At 40.5% G+C, this 18,071-nt stretch overlaps 1 protein-coding gene across 6 annotated transcripts in view; it reads left to right on the top strand.

The window, feature by feature from the left end:
* SNAP25 (synaptosome associated protein 25) overlaps positions 1-17,741 on the top strand; it is an 83,609-nt gene extending 65,868 nt beyond the window's left edge. For 2 of the 6 annotated variants that reach the window (XM_086335088.1, XM_086335091.1), the window contains 4 exons: positions 4,520-4,637; positions 8,513-8,638; positions 11,011-11,155; positions 16,452-17,741. In XM_086335088.1, coding sequence (XP_086191214.1) covers positions 4,520-4,637; positions 8,513-8,638; positions 11,011-11,155; positions 16,452-16,520 — 458 coding nt within the window. In that variant the 3' untranslated portion in view covers positions 16,521-17,741. Of the gene's footprint in view, positions 1-4,519; positions 4,638-4,798; positions 4,917-8,512; positions 8,639-11,010; positions 11,156-16,451 lie in introns of all 6 variants that reach the window. The other 4 variants (XM_086335087.1, XM_086335089.1, XM_086335092.1 and 1 more) reach the window with 2 other exon arrangements.
* The last annotated feature ends 330 nt before the right edge of the window (positions 17,742-18,071 follow it).

The following is an 18,071-nucleotide window of genomic DNA, read 5'->3' as shown; positions in this document are numbered from 1 at the left end:
AATGAGTGAATTTAACTCAGATGACCGTTATATCTACTACTACAGGCAGGAATACCTTAGAAGAAATGGAGTAGCCATCATGGTCAACAAAAGAGTCTGAAATACTGTACTTGAATGCAATCTCAAAAATGACAAAATGATCTCTGTTCATTTCCAAGGAAACCATTCAATATCACGGTAATCCAAGTCTGTGCCTCTACCAGTAATGCTGAAGAAACTGAAGTTGAATGGTTCTATGAAGACCTACAAGACCTTCTAGAGCTAACACCCAAAAAAGATATCCTTTTCATTGTATGTGCCTAGAGTGCAAAAGTAGAAAGTCAAGAGATAGCTGGAGTAACAGGCAAATTTGACCTTGGAGTACAAAACAAAGCAGGGCAAAGGCTAACAGAGTTTTCCCAAGAGAACACACTGGTCATAGCGAACACCTTCTTCCAACAACACAAGAGAAGACTCTACACATGGACATCACCAGATGGTCAACACCGAAATCAGATTGATTATATTCTTTGCAGCCAAAGATGGAGAAACTCTATACAGTCAGCAAAAACAAGACTGGAAGCTGACTGTGGCTCAGATTATGAACTCCTTATTGCCAAATTCAGACTTAAATTGAAGAAAGTAGGGAAAACAATGGTTTTCCCTACCATTCAGGTATGACCTAAATCAAATCGTTTACAATTATACAGTGGAAGTGACAAATAGATTCAAGGGATTAGATCTGATAGACAAAGTGCCTGAAGAACATGGACGGAGGTTCATGATATTGTACAAGAGGCAGTGATCAAGACCATCCCCAAGAAAAAGAAATTCAAAAAGGCAAAATGTCTGTGAGGAGACCTTACAAATAGTTGAGAAAAGGACAGAAGCAAAAAGCAAATGAGAAAAGGAAAGATATACCCATTTGAATGCAGAGTTTCAAAGAATAGCAAGGAGAGATAAGAAGACCTTCCTCAGTGATCAATGCAAAGAAATAGAGGAAAACAATAGAATGGGAAAGACTAAAGCTCTCTTCAAGAAAATTAGAGAGACAAAGGGAACATTTCATGCAAAGATGGGCTCAATAAAGGACAGAAATGGTAGGGACCTAACAGAAGCAGAAGAAATTAAGAAGAGGTGGCAAGAATACACACAAGAACTGTACAAAAAAGATCTTCATGACCCAGATGACCACGAAGGTGTGATCACTCACCTTGAGCCAGACATCCTGGAGTGCGAAGTCAAGTGGGCCTTAGGAACCATCACTATAACAAAGCTAGTGGAGGTAATGGAATTCCAGCTGAGCTATTTCAGATCCTAAAGATGATGCTGTGAAAGTGCTGCACTCAGTATGCCAGCAAATCTGGAAAACTCAGCAGTGGCCACAGGACTGGACAAGGTCAGCTTTCATTCCAAAATCCCAAAGAAAGTCAGTGCCAAAGAATGCTCAAACTACTGCACAATTGCACTCATCTCACACGCTAGCAAAGTAATGCTCAAAATTCTCCAAGCCAGGCTTCAGCAGTATGTGAACCATGAACTTCCAGATGTGCAAGCTGGATTTAGAAAAAGCAGAGGAACTAGAGATCAGATGGCCAACATCCGCTGAACCATCAAAAAAGCAAAAGACTTCCAGAAAAACATCTACTTCTGCTTTATTAACTATGCCAAAGCCTTTGACTGTGTGGATCACAACAAACTGTGGAAAATTCTGAAAGAGATGGGAATACTGAACCACCTGACCTTCCCTCTGAGAAATCTGTATGCAGGTCAAGAAGCAACAGTTAAACTGGACAGGAACAACAGACTGGTTCCAAATCAGGAAAGGAGTATGTCAAGGCTGTATATTGTCACCCTGCTTATTCAACTTATATGCAGAGTACATCATGCAAAATGCCTGGCTGGATCAAGCACAACCTGGAATCAAAATTGCCTGGAGAAATATCAATAACCTCAGATATACAGATGACACCACCCTTATGGCAGAAAGCAAAGAAGAGCTAAAGAGCCTCTTGATGAAAGTCAAAGAGGAGAGTGCAAAAGTTGGCTTAAAATTCAACATTCAAAATGAAGATCATGGCATCCAATCCCATCACTTCATGGCAAATAGATGGGGAAAGAATGGAAACAGTGACAGACTTTATTTTGGGAGGCTGCAAAATCACTGCAGATGGTGACTGCAGCCATGAAATTAAAAGACGCTTTCTCTTGGAAGAAAAGCTATGACCAACCTACACAGCAGATTAAAAAGTGGAGACATTACTTTGCTGACAAAGGTCCATCTAGTCAAAGCTATGGTTTTTCCAGTAGTCATGTATGGATGTGAAAGTTGGACTATAACGAAAGTTGAGTGCTGAAGAATTGATGCTTTTGAACTGTGGTGTTGGAGAAGACTCTTAAGGGTCCCTTGGACTGCAAGGAGATCCAACCAGTCCCTCCTAAAGGAAATCAGTCCTGAATATTCATTGGAAGGACTGATGCTGAAGCTGAAACTCCAGTACTTTGGCCACCTGATGCAAAGAACTGACTCATTTGAAAAGACCCCGATGCTGGGAAAGATTGAAGGCAGGAGGAAAAGGGGACAACAGAGGATGAGATGGTTGAATGGCATCACCGAATGTAAGGACATAAGTTTGAGTAAGCTCCGGAACCTGGTGATGAACAGGGAAGACTGGCATACTGCAGTCCATGGGGTCACAAAGAGTCAGACACCACTGAGTGGCTGAACTGAACTGAACCCAGATATGTGCTTCAATCCCACCTCAGATCAGCTCTCCAGGAAGCCCTTAGCAGTTCCTCAAATGGGGGTTGTCATCCCTATTCTGTCTGTTCTTAATGTGCTTCTTGTTTTGAAGATACTGGGCTCCACTTCCCCAAACCAATCTCTCATTTGATAGTTATTTTGATCTATAGACTAATTTATTGCATTCCTTAAGGAAACTGGAACGAAGTGTTTGGAAAAGTACTGAATTCTCTGGAATGTAAAGAGTTGTCAGCCATCCATTTTTTTAGCCCCTTCAAGAATTTTCTTAAAGATATGACTATACCTATATTTATTCAGCAAAGTTTTGCCAGCACTACACTGTTATTTCCTGTGGCTATCACATACTGGATAAACATTCTGTTTTCCCCTGTCTCTTGAAAAGCAGAGCAGAGACAGCAGATTTCTAATAAGCTGAATTCTGTTCCTTAGCCCCACAAAAGACAACACAATAGCTTCTTATTTTCCAAATGGACAAGCAGTCTCTCCAGTTTGGAATGACAATTTAATGTGAAATTGTTTTTAAGTAATTATTTATGCCCTTTTATACAGGAAAGTTTTTTTATACCAGTTTTATTCTAATCATGTCTTTCTTCCCAGAGGTATAGGCATGCATGCATGAAAATATAGTTGAAAAGAGGAATTGAAGTGTGAAGGTTTTGTAAATAGCCGGCCAGGACATCCCACTGCTGCCTTAATGGTCTTATGTGCTCAGTCGCTATGCCGTGTGTGACTCTTTGTGACCCCATGTACTATAGCCCACCAGGCTCCTCTGTCCATGGGATTTTTCAGGCAAGAATACTGGAGTGGGTTGCCATTTCCTTCTCCAGGGATCTTCCCGACCGAGAGATAGAACCCTCATCTCCTGCAACGGCAGGCAGATTCTTTGCCACTGAGCTACCTGAAAAGCTGAAAAGTCATAAAAGCTGTTTTAAAAATCACTTCATGGAACTTATAGTTTACTCAGTTTAATGACACCACTTTTGAAAAATTAATCAAGTTGATGAGTGTAACCCTGGCAACCTAGAAGTATGATTTGTTTTTATGGCCATCAGTCTATGTCTTAAGATACTGTCTAAGGTCAGCTTTCCTGGCAGTGATGACTTAGTACTGTTTCATGTTCCAATCCATTGCCTTTCTCCAGGAATTTAATGGTCCAGTACCTGTAATGTTGCTGTGCTGATATTGCTTTTCTTACAGCTTCTATGAATTGAATATTAAAAACCAAAAACTGCCTATGGCCTGCCTTTGGCTAGACAGCCATTCCTAGGGGGAAAAAAAGATATGGTACCTACTGCTAATTATCACTATAGTTGTTATTTTTCCCAAAGGAGAAAGTGGATTGTTTTCTATCCTTAGCTGGTTGGGGATGCTAAAAACCAAAAGAAAGAGGTGTTTTAAAGTTGAAGCAGACACTTTCTCTAGTACCATTGCATTTGAATGCCTAAAACATAAACTAACACCCTATTTTCTTTCTCTTGGGTTTCACTGGTGTCTGAGTAAGTGAATACACTGTGCTGTTTTCCTGGACATTCAGAATCAAGCAGGCTTACCTATCCCACCCCATCATGTCTGAACTGTAAACTATATGAGCATCACTTTTCATTTTCTTCCATCCCTGGCTGCATAGGGCATAGACAGCCGATTCTAGCAATGCATCTCCTCAGACAATGCATTGTAATAGCTCTCCCTCTTTTTCAAATTCCGTTTCATTTCTCATGTTCTGTTGAAAACCCCCCAAAAATTCATTCCACACTGTCATCCCTTTGTCCTAACCAGAACAACTCGATCGTGTTGAAGAAGGCATGAACCATATCAACCAAGACATGAAGGAAGCTGAGAAAAATTTAAAAGATTTAGGGAAATGCTGTGGCCTTTTCATATGTCCTTGTAACAAGTAGGTACTGGGTACCAGCTCTAATCTGTGGCGTCCAGTTTTCTTTCTTTCTTTTTTTTTTTTTTTAATGTCAAAGTGAATGTCTGAAGTTTTGTCTTTTTTTTCTTTGTCCTTTTCCATCCGCTTCATTCTGTGGGGATAAAATACTTGTGTTTAATCAGAACAACTGGAACGCATTGAGGAAGGGATGGACCAAATCAATAAGGACATGAAAGAAGCAGAAAAGAATTTGACGGATCTAGGAAAATTCTGCGGGCTTTGTGTGTGTCCCTGTAACAAGTAGGTGCTGCCTGCCTGCCTGAAGCTTTGATTTCCCAAGGCCCATCTCCAAGCCTTGACAAGCTCATTCCTGCTGAGTGCAAAGGCAGGATGAGTATGTGGCATGCAGAACAGATCAATACCGTCTCTAATGCATTCATCTCATAGCATAGATGATATTAGTGGGAGTAAACTGTTGATGCATTAAAAATCAGGCATACTACAGTGAAAGCTTCACTGTCAGCAACTTTTATTGATGAACGTTTCAACATTTTCCAGAAAGTGTACCTCAAGACAGAGACTAACCTCAAGAAAGAGGCACCACCCAGGGAATTTTATGTTCTCTAAATCCCAAAAACCAAAATTGCAGATTTAGAAAAGACTGGGGGTAAGTTTGGAAGTTGAGATACACATATGTATCAAGGTTTGATTTTTCAGAAGCAAAAGTAACAGGTAATTTGGCCCAAACAAGCATTCCATAAGTTAGAGAGTAAGACAGAGATTCACCCTTTCAACTGCCCACCAGTTACCAAATCTGGTCAGCGGTTAGAACATAGATGCCGCAGCTGCACCCAACGCAGAGGCAAAGAGTCCTTCAGCAAGAAGTGCTCACGCCTTAGCAAATTGGACCCATCCCTCTCCAATTCTTCCTTTTGGAAGATCTCCCGTACACTGGCCGAAATGTTGAAATGTGTAGATTTTGCATGCACAACATCACAAAACATTCAACTGTTAAGGTTCTGCAACGCTTTTTTGGAATGTAGCAGAAATGTGACATGTGGTTATAAAGGTTTGCAACAGAAGGAACCTGAAAATTAGTGTTCTGGAAGGTAGTCTTATTTGACTAGCAGTGGAAAAAAAAAAAAAAAAATGCATGAGCGGATTGTCCAACATGCATTTGGAAAATTAAACCCATTACCCGATTCCCCTCACCCCTCCTACTTCCCTTTGAACAGAAGCCTTTTTCTAAAAGCTCTCCTGATCCTAGCTTTTAGAATAGAAATCGATGTCATTTCTAGCTGATTATATGACCATTCACATCCTTTAAACTTTGAGGCTGATTTAAAATATCCCACTTCCTGTTTAGGAGGGGAGGGGCTCAATTTACAAATAAATTTAAGTGTTTTTTGTTTTTTGTTTTTTTTTTAAGAATGATCTACAGTAAAACCTGATTAACTGGAATCTAGCTAACTTGAACCTTCAAGTATATTTATATTTGTGTTCGTTTTGACTTTTAGCAAAAAGAGGCAAATAAACAAAGGGGAAAATCCCATCAGGGATTTAACAGCATTTCTCTTAAAGGTCAGTCTAGGCAGTTTGCATTCTCTCGCTCAGTCTTCATTCTGTAAGTTCCACATCCAAGCGGACCAAGCAATGAAAGCTGAGCTGCAGAGGAAAGGCAAACAGACATATCAAGAGAAACCAAAACCAAGGAATGCTTTGATCATGTTCCCTGCCCTAAGACTCTAAGGCAGGAAAGTGGCTCAAGAGTCTAACAGAGAGTCAGCCATCACTCTTGATACTAAATTTACCTCCATGGCCCACTGTGTTAGGAAAGTCCTATAATTCACCAAAATAGCATTCCAGTTAGTCAAGATTTAACTGTTCATCATTTTCAGTGGCCACTTGCCCCCAGGTGAGATGTCTACCTATTTTGTGATGAATTTCATAGATACATTTTCCCCATCCACCAACTGTGTGGACAAAGGGTGGAGGCAGGCCCCCCTCCCTCCCTGTGACAGATTCTAATGCTCAGATGAAATCACGACCCCTGGGAATTCCACGTACTAGTTGGCACTAATTCCTTATTACACAAGAGACCCTAACTGAGCTTCAAAGCTTGACTGAAGTGTTCCCTATTGTGTGTAAATAATGCTTTAAAAACCATGTGTCACAGCACAGTGGCTGGTGGCGCCCTGCACTCTCTGGGGGCTTCGCCCTGTCTCGGCATGTTTCGAGGGACTATGGTAGATGTCCCGCAGTTATGTGAGTCTATGTGCAGCATTGTGGGTGCAGTGATTTGCCTTCGTTCAGAAACGCAAACTTTCCCACTCCCTTGACTGCCAAAGATGGTACACGAGACATTTTACATAGCAGAAAGCATCACAAGGTCCATATAACTTCTGTTAATATAAGGAGGGAGGGGATGGGGATTTGGAAAATAACAAAAACAAAGCCATACTCTAAACTCTATTAAATTCATTTTTGGATCCTGTCCCACTAAGTGGCCCTGGCTCTTTAGAGCAGTGAATTCTGACTGCTTGAAGGCTATGGCATTATACATTAGATGTGGGAGTTGCTGAATTTCCATCTGTACAATTTTCCAATTTGTCTCTGGGGTTTCTTGGTCCCTAATCTTCAAATATTAGTCTTAGTGCCAGTTTTAATAGATGGCTATGGTCCTCCAGGAAAAAAAAAAGGTTAAATTCTGGTGTCGTATAATAGAGAATAGAAAATGTGAAAACAGGACCAAAAGAAGTTCTGTTCTTGGACTAAAAAGCGTGTGGCTTCTACTATGCAAAGAACATAAAAACATCTTTGATTGCTCAGTTACAACACACCCACCAAAATATGCTGCACACGTGTCTATTGGGCACAATAGGTATGCCTGGATTTTAAGTCTCTCTCCAAGGCAGCTCAGGAAAATACGGCCCACAGAGACCACACCAGTTCCATACCACTTTCCCCTACCACATCCCAGGATAGTTTGAAGTAGGCAGCTATAACCACTCCCGTCCTGTCCCTCAGTCCAACAAAGAAGCTATTGAACCTGCGTTTCAAATCCTCATGAAGGCTATTACTGTCCTGCTACTGCCTTTTTTGAGAATGGTCAACTTCTGGAGTAGTTTGGCTTAAATGAGAATGCTTCACTTTCTACTCATGCCTGTAGCTGGTGCATGAAGAAGATGTAGAGGGATTTCCCTTTTTGGTGCTAGATGGCTTGTTCTCTCTTCTATTTTCCTGCATTCATTTCACTATGCCTCTTTTACTTTTTGTCTCTGTGGACAAAGGTTTGTACATCGACTCTGGATGTATGGTGACTGTTTGGAAGTACCGATATATTATCTAATTCAAATCACTCTAGAGGCAACTCAAAGACCATCACCCTTGGCCAACCACCAATCCTGTATGTTCTCCATGCAGAGTGAGAATGCTTGGTTCTGCACATGCATTGGGGGAAAACAATTAAAACGGGAATCTTTGCATGATGGTGTGTAAAAACTTGGTCCAGGATGTTTTTCTTGATGACAGTGTGTTGCTGCGGTGTGATAGACACACTCTACTTGGCAGTCTTGTTTTGTGTCTGTCTGCCAGTATGTTTTTTTCTGTGTTTTGTGTCTCCAAATATAACCATGTCATTGAAATAGAACTGAATGTCCTCCAACTACGTTAATCCTTGTCTTAAATCCAACTAAACTAACTAAAATGAAATCCTTAGTAGCTGAGGCTTGGTGGTGGCCAACTGTTTGGGTCTGGATTATGATATATCGGTATTCTCTAATGCCTCGAATTAAAACTCATTCGCTTGGTTCGGTTCTGAGCTTGAAGAGGTAATGATTGTTGTGAGCTTGATGCGCCGCCCCTTTTGCTCGTCACTCACCCTCTTTTTTGCATAGGCTTAAATCAAGTGATGCTTACAAAAAAGCCTGGGGCAATAATCAGGATGGAGTTGTGGCCAGCCAGCCTGCTCGCGTGGTTGACGAACGGGAGCAGATGGCCATCAGTGGTGGCTTCATCCGCAGGTGAGCCTTGTGCAGCTGGCACTATAGCAGTTGCCTACTTTTGAGTGACAAACCACTCCAACTTGAGTGGTTTTAAAACAACACTGGGAAGTTCCCTGGCAGTCCAATGGTTAGGACTCGGTGCTTTCACCATCATGCTCTGGGTTCAATCCCTGCTCAGAGAACTAAGAGCCCACAAGTCGAGTGGTGCCACCAAAAAAAAAAGAAAAAAAAACACCATTTTTTTTTTTTAACTTCTGAATCTCTGTGTTGACTGAGCAGGTCTTCTGAGAGCATCTCCTGGGCTTGCTCATTACATGCAAGTGGGTGCAAGATGATCTAAGACAGCAGTGCTTCCTTGTCTGGTGACTGGCTGGGGCCGTGGGTATGAGGCGTCCCTTCTCTTCTATGCGACCTCTCCCCAGGCAAGCCCATGGTTCTTGTGTGGTGGTGACAGCACCAAAGGGTAGGCTCCCACGTGCAAGCACTTGTCAAGCCTTTGCCCACATTTCACTGGACAAAGCCAGCCACATGACCACATCCAGCATCAGTGTGCAGTAAACAATGTTTCACTCCATGACTTTGATTGGACAGAATTTATGAGATTATGTACAGAGATGTGGGCAGGGTCGATAATAAGGAATGGTGAAACATCTATGAACTAGCAATGGCAGGAAGGATACTAAAGGGACAGGAGAGAACTGTCACCGGAGCCCAACAGTAATTATGGCTGTGGGCAGAGGTTGAGATGCCTGGGCTTACTCCATACTGACTGTATCAGAATCAGAATCTCTAGAAGTGAAATCCAGGTGTCAGTAGTTTTTAGAGCCCCTCAGATTTTAATATGAATAGAAGGCTGAGAACTACGGAACCAGAAGTAAGTCGTAGCTGCTGACGATCATTTATGTAAACTTCTTTTCTACATACGAAACCTGGGAAGTTCCCCTTTAACTTTATCTGGCCTAGATTGCTTTAAAAACCCTAGAGGAGCAGTCTACATTGGGATTTACCATGAGGGATGGGTTTTAACCCCTGTGAGCAAATTTTAGCCCATCGCCATCTGTAGGAGGAAAAACCCAGATATTCTGAAATAAGTATCTACCATTTACAATAAAGTTAGTGTGGTATGTGCCCATGTCCATTAGCTGAGTCAAAAGCAGGTGCCAAGAATGAGAGAGAGTGCAAAAGGTTTATTAGAGAGCAACACTGGGGAGGGAAAGGGGGGAAGTAAGACTGGGAAAGAGCTGTCAGACCATCAGGCAGAGCTGGCAAGCAATCTACCAACTCATTGGGAACTCCACAGCAAAGTTGCTCATTGGAGGAATTCCACGGTAGGTAGAAATGACTAAGTCTTTGTAAAAAGTCTTGCTTCGTCATTGCCTGGGGCCACCTTGAGAACAAGACCTCAGCTCAAAGCAGACCTAAAGGAATGAACAATGAGAAGCTGTCAGCTAATCACACTCCTTACAACTGGGCGATAAGTTCTTTCTTTTTTAAAACAATGAGTTCTTTCTTAAAGACAGTTTGAGCAGTGCATGGATCCATACAGTGCAGGGGGTGAACTGTGGCTATATAGTAGCTATTAATAAAAATGATATGTAAATAAATTGCAATTAGAAGTTTTTTTAAGGAAAAAAAAAAAGTGCCTTCTTAACTTTCAAGCTGAGTTATGGAAAAAATGGGAACTCCCTTTGGGGAAGGCCTTTTGAGAGCCAATTCCTTCCTCCCTACGTAGGCTGAAACAATATTTTATCACAGTTTTCTTCCTTGAAATCACCTACTCACAATGTCACACAAAACCACATAGCATTGAAACCTGAGCAAGTAAAAATCGTCTTGAAAAAGTAGTTCCCTTTGGAGTTCTTGGGAGCAAATAGGATTAAGGGGCAGACTGTTATTCTCATTACTCTTCCCATTAATGTTTGTCCCAAATGGAGAAGTAGATGAGTGGAGAAACTCTCTCACTTAGTACAATAGCTTTTCTTATAAATTTGAGTCTTGGAGATTTTGATTGACATTTCACAAAGAAAAATACAGTTTCTAACTGGTTCCACCTTCATTCTCTAACCTGGAATCCTCCCAACTAAAATGATTTTAGCCTCAAAACATGAAAATTGGGATAGTCATAAAGGGAGGAAATGAGGTGTTGGTAGAATTGAGAGAAGTGATATATTAATCTGCTTAATATGCCGTCTTTAAAAGTAGAAATTTAAGTGTTCAATAATGCATTTACAAATTATTTTCCTATCTACACAAGCTAAAATGTTCTCATATTGAACAGAGATTTAAAAAGGATCAGATTGATACCTGGAGATCAATAGATTTTCCCTAAGCTTTGGGTCCTGGGCATTTGAGTTTTTCTTACCTTCTAAAACCTCTTCTTTGATGCCCAGGGTAACAAATGATGCCCGAGAAAATGAAATGGATGAAAACCTGGAGCAGGTGAGCGGCATCATTGGAAACCTCCGTCATATGGCCCTGGATATGGGCAATGAGATTGATACACAGAACCGCCAGATCGACAGGATCATGGAGAAGGTGAGCACGGGGCAGTCAGCAGGTTTCTGTTGCTTATCACCTTCTCTGAAATAACCACCAAGGAAGCGTGAATGGCTTAACAAGACCCTCAAACCGTGACTTTGGATTCAGGCCCTGGTAGATAGACATCTTCCCCTTAATTTTCCGAGACAGAAATACAGCAACAGATAAATAAATAATAAGGTAGAATTTAATCTAGCAGATATTCCTCAGGGCCACCTTTACTATAGGCATTGTGCTAGGCATCAAAGGACATATTAAGATGAGAAAGACACCATCTCCACTGCCAAGAAACTCATAGCCTATGGGAGGCAGTGAGCATCCAGAGGAAAATAATTTGTCAAGAAAGTTGCACATCAGATGCTAAGTCAGGTTAGATGGGGAAAGATTTCAAGGGTCAGGGGATGGGAAAATCTCACCCAAAAAGATGAATTTAAATTGAGTCTTGAAGGTTGGTTAAGAGCTTGTCAGAGATGATGTAGGAATAGAATCAGGAAATGGAGGGAAGAACAGTTATTTTAGGTTTGCCAGAAGATGAATACGAGCTTTGATTCTCTAAGTGCGGAAGCTCAAATGATAGTTCAAAAAGGCCCAGATTCCATTTCCAGTTCAAAAGTGCACATGTCCAGATCTCGAAGTAGGCAACATAATCTAATGAAATTGAGTTCATATAAGGACACCAGATGTCACACTAAGACTGAGCCGCCTAGTGTCAGAAAGAGTAGAGACAGTCAAGTGGAAAAAGATAGGGTTGGGGGCTTCAGATTAGGAAGGAACAGAAAGAAGCACTGGAAAGCTTTTATAAAAAGATTTGGGGCACCCACACCTGATATTCTACACTATGCAAATCTGATACAGTCTCTGTCTTTGTGTTCCATCCCCTCCCTAATCAGTAGACTCCTAAATATTATTTATATTCTCAAGATATCCAAGTGCCAACAGGGAGAAATAGGCAAATTATGAGTTTAATGGTAACTGTGCATCTATAATCAATTCTACTTAGCTAATCTTGTATGATGTGAGTTTATTCCTTGGAAGATATTGAAGTTTTGAGCCTGAAACCCTGAGTTTCTTTTCAACAACTCATTCCACTTTGGTTGGGGGTCGAAGGGCAGTTTTTGTGCTCTCTTGAATCGTAAGACTAAATACTCTGTTTCTTGGGATCTGAGCATCCTCCACTGACTTAAGAAAGGAATGAGTAGACTTAAAGGGAGCGTTTTGCCCTATTGTGTTCTATGCACTTTATAAAGATATTTGACTGCATAATATTTTGCCTAATCAATATTGAGCTACACAAATGTCAGTGTAGTTGACAAAATACCTGTGCTTTGCTTACTTCACAAGTCATGCTTATTGTTGGTAAGAGCCTTTGATGTGCTAAAGCTTTTAAGCTGTGTAAATCAATAGATTTTTAGAACAATATTGAGAGTTTCAAAAAGCCCTGGAGCCAACAGAAATGGATCTAACCCATTATGGCCCAGAAAAATGAACTAAGAAATAATTGCTGAACCACCTTCCAATAGGAAAATGATTCGGGGGGAAAAAAAAAAAGGAAAAGTAGCCATTTTTCTATCCAAGGACCCAATTGACTCACAGATGTAGGGAGATAAAATATCTCTAACTCAATTAGAGTCCTAGAGAGAGAACTTCTACTAAGAAAGAGGGGTCAAGTCTTTATTGACAGAGCTGGGCTTTAAGCAAGCAGTTTTCCTGGAAAGGCAGGTGGCATCTTAATCTACCACTTCACATCTCTAGGTCTATTCTTTAGGGGAAAGTTTTCATTCTGGGCCCAGTTTACTGCAAGAACTAAGACTTGTGCAGCTATAGGGTTTCATCAAAAGTCAGGCAAGTGGATAGGAAATAGCCATTATAGTTTATCTCATCCTTGGATAACGAATTGCTTAAGAAGTGGGGCAGGGGTCTAGTTCCCTTCTAATAACTAGCCTTTTTTTCCTCAAAATAAAAATGTGGATATGATTGAGATAAAACCCATTTCAATTCAGCATTGCCCCAAATGATACATGTTACATGATTATTAGTAGACTTCCACCTTCTTTTGCAAATTCTTACTTCTGATCATAGAAAATGGTGTGCAAAGATCTGCATATCCAGGATTAAAATCATACTGTAGGACTAAAGAGAATCTTCTATTTCTCCCATATTCTCTCATGACCCAAACAACAACCCTCACCCAACCCCACCAATCATGATCCTTTCTCATCACTTCAATTAGTAGTGAAGTTTTGGGAATCCAAAATAATGCAGTCTTCAGTACATTCCTATGGACTGTCAAGAAATTACTTTGTCCATTTGAAAACCTTGTTTTCTGATTTAGGGTATTTATAAATAGGCAGTCTTCTAAGGCTGGAATTGTATGATTCTTTTAGAAATCTATTAAAATGGGGCAAGTTTCTGTCAGGTCTTTATGGGAACTGTTGCTAAGGAAACAATAATGTTCAAACTTGGATTTAAAATTGTCAGTGCAAGATGCAATGCACACATCGCATCTTTACTGTTAAATACAGTAAAGTTGAAGATTGAGCATTGCTCACAGTCTCCCATCAGTATGGAAGCATGGCGTTTGAAAACTAAGATCTTGAGTTCCAGCAAGGCTTTCCTGCTCACCAGCTTCACGACCTGGTTCCTCATCTGATACTGGAGTGGGTTGCTATTTCCTTCTCCAGGGGAAAGATAATAAGAGAACAGTTCAAATCTGGGATCAGAACAGCCTGTCATGTAAGATACAGATATCCTCTTCCAGAAGTCAGAGCTGTGCCCGAAAAGCTACTTGCCATGGTCTGGAGTTAAGATTTCCAGAGTGTTCAGAAGCGTGGGCTAAACAGCCCCTTCTACCTCTTCCGCTGGTTTTTTGGATCAGGTTTTCTCACAAAGGCAAATCATGTCATGTATCTTGAGTGTATTAGCAAGTTTAGGATTCTCTAAATAGAAATGTGAAAACAGAGATGGGATATATTGTATAAATATGTCCTACAAGATATAAATAGAGTAAACACAGATGCATTCTCCAAATACCAGGAAGACAAGTGAAAGAAGATTATCTCAGGATTTTTTTCCTAAAAGCACATATGTTATATAATATAATAAAGATTTGGCTCCTGTGGTGTCAGATATTGTATAGGCTGGAATTTTGATATGCTTCGGAAAGAACTGAGGTGGACATCACAGATGCTCATTGACGATACGTCTGTTCTAGCTCCTCCCAGATTCTTTGAGTGTATCCAAAGAGTAGCCTTATGCTCTACTTCAAAACATTCTCTTGTACCATCACATGAAGCCTCACCAGTGCCTTCATAATGCAAGAAATCCTAGAATGTTTGCCTTCAGAAATGCTATCTGTTTTTAAATGTATGTTTTTTCCTTATTTGGTGCCCAGTCGTGTCCGACTCTTTGCGACCCTGTGGACTGTAGCCCACCAGGCTCCTCTGTCCATGGGATTCTCCAGGCAAGAATACTGGAGTGGGTTGCCATTTCCTTCTCCAGGGGATCTTCCCAACCCAGGGATCGAACCCAGGTCTCCCGCATTGCAGGCAGACGCTTTAACCTGTGAGCCACCAGGGAAGCCTTTTCCTTATTTGAGCAGTTCTCAAAGTTAAGTCTGGAAAAATAATCAGCATAATCCAATCTTAAGGAACATTTCACATTGATCTGAGCTTCTGATTTTCCTTTGGATCAAAGTGTTACTATTTCTGATAGGACTTGTAGCTAACGAGGGAATACTAAAGCGTTCGGGAATACTAAAGCATTCAGGAAAACTGGAGAGAAATACCCATTTTCCAAATTACAAGCCTAAAGGTCAAAACTATGAGTCTAAAGATACAAACAATCAAGGAAAATTAGTGTTCTGCCTTAACTGTTTTGAAGTCAACTCTTAACTATCCAAACAGATGGTAAGGAACCATTGCCAGATAATTCAAAGCTATGAACAGCTGAGAAATATTTTTCTTTCACTTGGCAAATTTCTATTTGAATAGTGGTAACTCTAGCGTCCTGGGAATTCACAACTAAAGTGGATAAAGAAGACACAACTTGGTGGAGATTACAAAGCACCAGGCACAGTTGTTGATGTGAAAGCAGTAATCAGCGAATAAGTACTGTTGCTATAAACCAGTCCAGTTTCCCTGCCCTGCCTCTCAGTTTCCTGGCCCCTTCCCAGGCTGGAGAGAGACAGACCACATTACCAACCACAATAGAGCAGAAACAACAGCCACAAAGGAACGTTTGTCTTCCCTTCTGCTTGCTGACTCGTATGTTCTTCGGTAATGTTAGGAATAGTTCATTTTCCGGAGTTTAACAGTATATCCAGGTAGTAGTCCTAGGTTTCATGATGCATGTAGAGCAAAAGAGAACTCAAGCAGTGAGGCAGTCAGTCAAAATACAAAATGATAGTAAGTGTGTCTCTGTTAAAACAAGCCAGTTATCAAGCTGACAGGAGTAAGTCTTCAGAAATGGAACTAAAAAATATTAAATATTGCAAAAGCAAACCACGTTTTCACCCAACAGCAGTAGTTGTAAGATAAGATATATTGAGCGCTTCATTTCTGCAAAACATTATTCTAAGACCATTATGTGTAGCAACTCATTTCATCCTCATAGCAAACCTAAGTAGTAAGATGACTAACAGTGATTATAGTGTGGACTCTGACTCCGGACCTTCTGACTCTGGTTTCCCCATTTATTAGCGCTGTGACGTTAGACAAATTGCCTAAATCCTCTCTGCTTAGTTTCCTCAGTTGGAAATAGGAGCTAACAACAGTATATCCCTCAGTGTTGATATCAATCTTGATGTTGTCCCAGTTGAGTGAGCAGGACCAAGTAGTGGTACTGTGCTCGCCAGCAGTGTTCTTTACTGCCCCCAGCTTACCGTGCAGAAAGCTGAGGCCCCAAAATGTTAAGTAATCTGCCCAAAGTGACACTGCTAGTAACTGTACAAATAGCAGGAATTCAACTCAATTTAACAGATGTGAATGTCTGCCATAGAAGTCGTTGGGTGTCGTTCCAGAAGAGAAAGATAAATGATATGTCTCTGTCCTCCAAAGAACACTCTGTGGTAGGGAAAACAGTCTTGAGAACTAAGTCATGAGATCAAACTTCTGTGATCATGCTCAAGTCCAGCCAGTGGTTCTGGGAACACAAAAGAAGGGATGGTTCATTCTGATGAAAAGGAAAGTTTCAAAATGCCTTCACCCAATAGGAGGCATTTGAACTGGACTCTGAAGGGGTCCAATAGAATTTTAATGGATAAACTGAATTTTGTTTTTCTTTCCCCTTTTTCTAGGCTGATTCCAACAAAACCAGAATTGATGAGGCCAACCAACGTGCAACAAAGATGCTGGGGAGTGGTTAAATGGCCCGTCTGTGTCTTCTTCCAAATGCTGTTGGGCAAGATAGCACCTTCATGCTTTCTCATGGTATTACCTAGTAGGTCTGCACACATGCACACATCAACCTGCCCCCATTGTGAATGTTGTTTTGTGTCATCCATCAGCCCAACGATACTACGTGTCTTCTGTTTTTTCTGGGTCTCTTTCTTTCCAAAGGCTATATATAGTGGTCATTTGGTGGCTCTAACTTTTTATGTAAGATGTCTTGGGTTTCATTTTACCTTTTCTCTTTTCAATGGTGTTTGCTGAATGATAACAAATTAGGAATGCTCAATGTGCTGTTGATTCTTTCAGTACACAGTATTGTTCTTGTAAAACTGTGACATTCCACAGAGCTACTGCCACGGTCCTTTCTTTGGGTGTCAGGCTCTGAAACTCAAAATTTGCTGTCTTTGGTTCCTCATGGCTGTCATCTGTCTTTATGATTTCATGATTAGACAACGTGGAATTACATAACAGGCATTGCACTCAAAGTGATGTGATTTATGCATTTATGCATGAGAACTAAATAGATTTTTAGATTCCTACTTAAACAAAATCTTTCCATGACAGTAGCATACTGATGAGAAAACACACATACAACAACAGCAGCAACAGCAAAACAACAACAAAGCATGCTCAGTATTGAGACACTGTCAAGATTAAGTTATACCAGCAAAACTGCAGTAGTGTCACTTCTTTCTGTCAATATTTAAACTTATCAATCATAATCATCCTTTTTTAAAAAAAATAATTTTGAAAAAAGATGGGTTTGACATACTCACCATTCAATCATTTCCAGCAAAATATACGTTTGACTGAAATTATGTCCAATGGATGTAATATAGAGTTTGTTTGCTGCTTTTGAAGACTGTGTTTTGGAGAAAGCGACCTTGCTGTGAAACAGTGTGGAGATGTAAATTTTATAAGGCTGACTCTTACTAATCACTATTTCCCCTGTGGTTTGTTATCAGTACAATTCTCTGTTGCTTAATCTAGAGCTATGCACACCAAATTGCTGAGATATTTAGTAGCTGATAAAGAAACCTTTAAAAAAAATAATGTAAATGAATGAAATATAGATAAACTATGAGATAAATATCATTACGGCATGTAATATTAAATTCCTCCTGTCTCCTCTGTCAGTTTGTGATGTGATTGACATTTTGTAGCTAGTTTAAAATTATTAAAAATTATAGACCCCAGATGTCTGCTTTAATTTCTTCATGGACCCTGTCTGAGTTTGTACTCACATGAGAAGAAGAAATCTGGCTACAGTCCCATCACTCCTAAGAAGTCTGTTCTGTGTGCTAAGGACACCGTATGGGAAAAGCAAAGGTGTCCCTTCTACACATGATCCATTGGCATTGAAACGTGGCATGATTTTTATAATCTGTTTCACAAATTCTTATGTAGAGATCAGTGTTGGCCATGGGGGGAATGTAATTCAACCAGAAGGCACAGAAGAAAAAAAAAAAATCCATAGGAAAAATCGGTAGTACTCAGACTTGGCTGTACATGGATTAAGGTATATT

Source organism: Bos grunniens, chromosome 13 (genome assembly GCF_055505025.1).
Source record: "Bos grunniens cultivar Pamir isolate PY7600 chromosome 13, Bosgru_T2T1.0, whole genome shotgun sequence".
NCBI classification, from domain to species: Eukaryota; Metazoa; Chordata; class Mammalia; order Artiodactyla; family Bovidae; genus Bos; species Bos grunniens.
The sequence above is the reverse complement of the archived record's forward strand: the minus strand, read 5'-3'. Positions and strand labels throughout refer to the sequence as shown.